The sequence below is a fragment of the Cucumis sativus genome, chromosome 4 (genome assembly GCF_000004075.3).
Source record: "Cucumis sativus cultivar 9930 chromosome 4, Cucumber_9930_V3, whole genome shotgun sequence".
In the NCBI taxonomy this organism is placed as follows: domain Eukaryota; kingdom Viridiplantae; phylum Streptophyta; class Magnoliopsida; order Cucurbitales; family Cucurbitaceae; genus Cucumis; species Cucumis sativus.
The window spans coordinates 3,816,123-3,823,674 of record NC_026658.2 but is presented as its reverse complement, the minus strand read 5'-3'; the positions used below and the strand labels follow the sequence as shown (position 1 = coordinate 3,823,674).

The window sequence follows — 7,552 nt, the reverse complement described above, 5'->3', positions numbered from 1 at the left end:
TTGACCTAAAAAAGTAGACAAACAAATATCAAACCAATCTAACTGAAAATTTGTATTTTTTTCTTGCGAAAAAAGGTAAAGAATGAGACTTGAATATGAGTTTAGAGAGGACTAAATAAAAGTTTTACAATCGAGTTAGCTACCGGAGCTAATATTAATTCAATATAAAAGTTTTCTAATCCAATGTATCAAAATCCACTTTTACAGTCAAAAAAGATTCCAAACTTTATCCTCTCTCTAATGGTAATGTCTACTTTTAGCATAAACTCTCGACTTTTGTTGTTTCACTTATCGTCAATCGAAAGATCTCATAATGAACAAAGATATTTTTCGGATTTGGATTTTGCTTGTACTCTCAAGTGCCAACAAAAACCATAAACAACATTATCACCAAATAGTCTACCAAAACCTAATCTTTCAACAAACAACTTTACTTTAAAAAGGGAAAAGCAAAAACAAAAGTTGTCGAATACAATGAAAATCTATGGAAACAATTATCCAATGGAAGTAAAAGAAAAAGGAAATCAAAAAACAAGAGAGAGAGAGAGAGAGAGATCAAAGCACGGAACTTGAAATTGGATTGGACAGAGAGATAAGAGAGTGGGATTAGTTTCAACCACAAAATAAGAAATGTTGAAGATGACGAAGATGGCGCCACGTGCAGAAAAGAGGAGGATATTGGCGAAAGGCAAAAAAGAAGGGAAAGATGAACAATTTACCAAACCCCATCTCAACCATCCATTTGTATCCCATCTTGAATCACAGACCTTGTTTGTGAAATATAATCAAAGAAAAATTTGGGACCCGCGTCTGATATGTAACTGGTGGGTGAGAATAATCGGAGAGGGCCATTCGTTTGTCCACTCCCCCACTCTCCCCCCTTTCTCTCTTACAAAACTTGTGGTTATCGACTTCGCTCCCTTCATTGAGTGCTAATTTGACAACAAAAAAAAAAAAAAAAAAAATCCATACCCTTTTCCACCCTCTTCTTCATTGGCTACCATGTGCTGTTCTTCACATTTATTATTGTTTTTGTTAACCCAATTGTCTTCTCGAATCTCCTTTTACCCTCTCAGGTCCCGCTAATCCAACCCCATTTCTTAATTTTCTCTGTTTCTTATTTTATATTTCTTTCAATTCCATTCTCTCTCTTACCCATCATCGTTTTCGTTGTCAAACGTCAAAACCCATCTCTAATGGAGCTTTAAATTGGTCTAGGAAACCTTAGGAACTTGTCGTTGTTTTCGTCGAGGGGGGTTTGGTTTATTATTTGGGGCAAATTCTTTTTTGGGTTTTGTTGTTGTTGATGATGATGATGATGATTTTGTGCGGTTGATTTTGTTTGGGGGGAGGAAATGAGAGTGGGGAGCTTCAATTATGAGAACACTTTGTGACGCTTGTGAAAAGGCTGCTGCTATTGTCTTTTGTGCTGCTGATGAAGCCGCCCTTTGCCGCTCTTGTGACGAGAAGGTATTATTCTCTTGACTTTCGTCTTCTTCTTCTTCCCCTTCTTCTTCTTCTTCTTCTTCTTCTTCTTCTTCTTCTTCCTTTCATTGTTTCTCTCTTAGATTTCTTCCCATGTTTCTTATGTTGGCTGATTTTGTTTAATCTTGATTGTGACCACTTCACCTGCGATGAGAATCTGGTGGATGATAATTGAATCATGGATTATTGGCTTTTTATAAATATGGGTTATTAGATGTATGCCTGCCTGCATTAGATAGTCGTAATGCTGGTGGATCTTATACTTAAGGGGTCTCTTACTCCTTGCAATTTGCTGCAAATTTTCACTACATTTGGCTGCTAGGAAAGAAAACTTTGGAAGGAAGACTTCTGTTCTGGTCAATTTGGCAAGAAATATGCTCTATATCTGCATTGCCCAATCGATGTTTACAGCTCAAAATTGCTCATGTTGACTGTCACACCAAGTGACTTTGAAGCATAACCCCAGCACTTATCGAGTTTATGTAAAACAAGTTCTTACTAGCTGTTGTGTTGGATTTTTAACACGAGGATTGTCAGCATGGATGATAATTTGATTGTTCCTTGACACTTTGTTTCGATGTTCGGACCTCCACTCACGTAGCTGATGGTTTATTGATTACCTTATGAAGAATAGTAGATTGATATTTGAGTGGTTGCATTATAATTCTCATTCATTTTTATGCCATCTTATTCTTTCCTGTTTGCTGAGTCCTTGTGTGTTTGGAAAAACTTTACTATCGTCCTCGACATTTTCATGTCTGTTTCAAGTAAAAGAACTGAATTTGAAGCTGACACCTTCACAAATTTTTTGGAAACTTGGATGATAGGTTCATATGTGCAATAAACTCGCAAGTCGACATGTAAGAGTTGGCCTTGCAAATCCCAGTGATGTTCCCCGTTGTGATATATGTGAGAATGCACCTGGTATGGAGGTCTTTCCTTTTGTTTTTGCAATTGTTAGCTCTGTTATATATTGTGATTTGGGATGGTGTGGTTAACTTAGATAAATTTTATTTTTCGCCTTTGAAATTGTATGTAGCTTTCTTTTACTGTGAGATAGATGGAAGTTCCCTTTGTTTGCAATGTGACATGATCGTTCATGTTGGAGGGAAAAGGACACATAAGAGATACCTTTTGCTACGGCAGAGGGTTGAGGTTGGTTGATAGATTGCGATATGACCTCGCGTATTTTCCATATATTTTTGGATTGGAATTTTGAAGTTCTTATTCTTTTCCAGTTTCCAGGAGACAAACCTATAAATCTTGATGATCCATCTCCACATTCCAAGGTTCCTAATGAGATTGGTAAAGTACATAACCAGCCACCTCCGCATAAAGTGACAGTAGAAGACAACCAGCAAAATCATCACCGACTATCACCTGTTCGAGAGGCCAACGATGATGGTCATGCTGAGACTGATACGAAAATGATCGATTTGAATATGAAGCCTCATAGGGTCCATGGCCAGGCTGCTAATAATCAGGTTCAAATGCTTTTACTCATCTCTTCCTTCAATAGTGTTCAACTGCTTATATGCACTGTGACATTGTATTCATTCGAAATTTCCAAAATGGTTCCAATTTCCTAATTTAATCGTCAACTCCTCATTACTATTGAGTGACAACTTGTATATCAGATGAAACAACCTCTTTGGAACAACTTTTCAAGGGCCTTGAAAAAGAGAGGTTAAAGTAGTGTTATTTTAAAAGAGTTTTTAAACACTCAAGAAAATTATTCCAAACCAACCTTAAACCAACTGATTGATTTACTCTGACAACTAATATCAAATGAATGGATCCATACCATGTCCTTGTCCTCCTTTGCTATAAAGTATATCATAACCGATCAACTACTGTGTTTATATGTATTAATGTTGCTAGTATAGTTGCCGCACAGATATTATAACCAACAAAAACCAAAACTTATCATCATGCTTGCTGGTATCCATATTAGCAAAGATATGTTTAGTCCAAAGATATTACATAAATTTCCAAGACATGTATACACGTGTAGTAATTAATGAACTCGGTTTCCTTTTCAGGATCTATGATCATGAACAAACAAAGCATGGATTTCGATCACACATCGACACCATTGCATTCATCAATCTTCCCCTTGCTTCTGATTCAAAGCAGAAGTTGTTAAGGTTGGTCGTAGTGGAAACCTACATTGTATGTTTCGGTGGGGGGCGGGGGGGCGGTGTCGAGCTTGTTTAGTAATCTGTAGAGAAGTGGTTGGATAGATTTGAAAGCAAAGAAGATAAGATAAAAGCAGTGCTTTTTTAGTGAAATTGCAGGTGCTGTAATATTACAAAGTTTAGAGACACAGACCCAGCCAGCAGTTGTTGGGAGGGCAAGTTGGTGTAGGATACCCCTTCTTTTGTATTTGGTTGGAACAAAAACAAAAACGAAAAAACGAAAAAAAAGAAGAACAAAAAAACAAAAAAGCGGCTGCTTTCATTTTACTTCGTTAGTTCTGTTGAGAGCTTTAATGGATAGAGGAAGCTTCCCATTATTTGTTTCCTTTCTTCCTTTTTCCTTCCAAAATCATTTTTAAAAGGTATGGTTGCAAATACGTTAATGTATTTGTAGGTGCAGCACAATCAAAAAAGAAAAGAATCAAACTATTCTCAATATTTATAAGTCTAAAATTAAAATTGTGCTATATTTGTAAATAATTTAGTTTTTTTTTGGTTATATTTGTATTAAATTCTTTGAAACTGTTACAATATATTTAATTATTAATTTCAAAACATTTATCCAAGATTTAATCACTCTGCACTTGAGTAAATCTCCAACAGTCATTTTATGGCCTTTTGTAAAAAATTGTTTAAGTGAAATAAAGCCTTCAAGGAAATTGTTCATTGGATTGCAAATTTAGTTTCCCACTTTAATATAATTTAATCTTTTTATTTGTAATTAGAATGGACTATTTACAATAATTTTATTAAATTATTAAAACAATTTATGTGGTTATATAGATAAGAATAATTTAAAATTTCTTCAGATAATAAAAGAACTCGAATTTATAATTGAACAAATCTTCATGAAAGATTAAATTTTTTTCTCCCATTCCTCTCTCTATTATATATGTGTGTGTATTCATTTTTTTTTTCCCTTTTAAAATGGTTAATAGAAAAAGGGAAGGTAAGGTTTGAAGTAATTTTTAGGTGAAATTTAGATATTATAATGCAAGATTTGAAAATTGAATCACCAAAAGTGACCAATCAAAAGTTTTATGGATATGTTAACCAGAAAATCAAAAGTTTATGGATATGGATGAAGTTTAGGAATTAAAATAGAATATAAATTTTAAAAGTAATTTTTAAAATCTTGTTCTCTTTTAGGATGATTTTATTAATAATTAAAGCAAATGGACATTTGAAAAAAAAAAGAATTTCTATAGTTATCCATCTTATATTATACCAATTTTATTATCGACTTTTGTCCTATTTCATGAAAACTACACTTTGGACTATATTTCAAATGTGATGTTTAAGTATTAATCACTGTTTCATTATTAATGGTATTAGCAAAAATATAATTAAATAAGCTAAATTATGATGTTGCTTTATTTGTATGATTAATTATATATATGGGGCAGTCAAAGAAAATAACATCATATGACATATCATACATAGAGTTAAGTAATTATTCAATTCAATTAATTGATAAGATTTCATTTAAATTACTTTTCAAATATTAAAAATGTCCAAATTTAAATCTCATTAGTGTATTTTCAGCTATTTAAAGCTAAATTTGTGATGATGGTTGGAATTGTATCCTCAAATTTTGATCCGTACAAGTTTGAAGGCTCAATTTTTATAATTTGGAAGTTTAATTTCTATAACTATTATAAGATGTTTGAGAGTTCTATAACATTAATAGCGATGGTGATTTTCATAATTGAAAGTTTGTGAGTGTAAGTACAACAAGGTTTAAGATATCGATGTTGATAAATATCAAAATCTTAATTTTACAAAAACTTCAATGAAAATATTGATTTTGAATGATATTTCTCGTAAAATTATAAAAATAAAACAATCAAAACACAAGTTTAAAATAGTAAATAAACATTTATTATTTTTAAATAAACAAACGTTTCTTATATTATGTTTATATTGGTGACATTTCGATGTTTATTTTTTGTGTTTGTAGATTTTTCTATATTATAATGAAAATATTGATTCATCCCTCATATCGATATCGACTCATGAAAACGTGGAAATATTGATGAAAAAACCGACATGCTCATCAAATTAATTAATATTATAATTTCAACTACCACCATGGTCTAGAGACGGGTTTTTTTTTTTTTTTTTAATTTGTTCTAAATTTTAATACTAAATTTTTCCATGAGAAGATATTATATTGCCTTTTCAATTTGTATATGGTTGGTGTGATAGACACTACCAACTTGGAGCTTCACCACAATGTGGCTTTGAAGTTACTCAAAAACAATTATTTTGTTTCTAAAGGTACTCAAAGAGATTATTTAATTAGTTAATACAATACTTGCAAGTTACATTTAATGCTTGACTTAGGAGACTTACATGTTTTACCAAAGCGTTTAACCACTTGTCTAATTAGGTTTTCGTATAATAAAAATTTGTACGAAATTGGATATAAATATTCTCTCAATGTAACACAAAACTCCCAAAATAAAGAAATAGTTGGAAGGAATAATAAAAAAAAAAAGCACATTTCGAATGTGTAGATGAACTGCATCTAGCAAATGAGATGAAAAAGTAAAGTAGAATAATAATAAGCCAAAACGACGACGGTCAAAATCTTGAAAACAATCACTTTTTGAGTTATGTTATAAATATCAATTTACTATCTAGTCTTTAATTACAAGTTAAAACTCTAAATTATTAAGAGTCGCTAATTATTTATTTTGCAATGTCATTCAAATATAGAAGTCACAATCATCATTTCTCCATTTCTCCATGGAGTTGATGAAATTTTAACGGTATATATAAAAAAATGCATTTTTTTTTAAATTCAGAAACTAAAATAGACGTTTTTTAAAATTTAAAAGCCAAAATAAAATAAAATACAAATTTAGAGACCAAAATAAGATTTAAATCGGAGGAAACATGTTCCCAAACTACGTGTTTCGATGTTTTAAAAAATTAGAACAATTAGAATAAGTAATACCCAAATTTTGTTTTAAAAAAACAAAAATTGATCGATCAAAATTTTATACATATATTTTTCAGTTTTTTTTACTAAATAGTTTCATTTTCTCCAATAACAATTCTTATATTGTTAAAAATTTAAAAATAAAAATAAAAAACTAAAACTCAAATGATTTGTTTGTTAGAACTTTTAGGTCAAAAATATTTTTTTAATTTAATTATAGAGTTAAGTGAGAGAGTTACTTCAATTCTAAAATATGTTTATAATTTCGTACAAGGTTATATTCATTTCAAATAGATTTTTAGAGTTAAGCCTCCAATCCATTCAAAAATATCAAAATTTTATACATATGTTTGGATTGATCCATAAATATCTAATATCGTGTTTAAATATCTTAATACAGTGAGTAAAGTATATTATCATCGTTATCCCTAGTTCAATGAAAATTTGAATTTTTAACTTTAATTTTAGAATAAGATATAATAATCAAACTACATTAAGACATTAAATACGTTATTAAATGATAATTCAATATTTCAATTACAATCTAATCTAAACAAGAATGACAATTTAATGATGCACTAGATGACAAAACCTTTATAATTTTATGAGGGAGCTCCTAATTCAGAATTATATGAAATAAGGAATAGTTATCAAATTTAAAAACATGCATATTTAATCTTCCATTTTAACGTTTTAAATAAAAAAAAGTTATTTTATAGTAAAATAATTTGAAATATTTATAAAATATATCAAAATATGAGAGTTTATTTAATTTAGTGTCTATATATGAGAGATAGTAATTTATTGTGATTTATGGTAAATGAATGGTTGATAAATATTTTTGTCTAAGTATTTTACTTTTTACGGTTTTCTAATTTAAGGATCATATTTGTAATAGGAAAAAAATTAGTTATCGAAAATG

At 30.3% G+C, this 7,552-nt stretch overlaps 1 protein-coding gene across 1 annotated transcript; it reads left to right on the top strand.

Annotated features, from left to right (window-relative positions):
* Positions 1 to 833: 833 nt before the first annotated feature.
* LOC101208899 (B-box zinc finger protein 18) lies at positions 834 to 4,006 on the top strand. The gene is made up of 5 exons (XM_004146468.3): positions 834 to 1,470; positions 2,313 to 2,409; positions 2,525 to 2,640; positions 2,724 to 2,969; positions 3,528 to 4,006. Exons 1-5 carry the CDS (start codon positions 1,378 to 1,380, stop codon positions 3,534 to 3,536), a joined length of 561 nt encoding a protein of 186 aa, XP_004146516.1. The 5' UTR covers positions 834 to 1,377; the 3' UTR covers positions 3,537 to 4,006.
* The last annotated feature ends 3,546 nt before the right edge of the window (positions 4,007 to 7,552 follow it).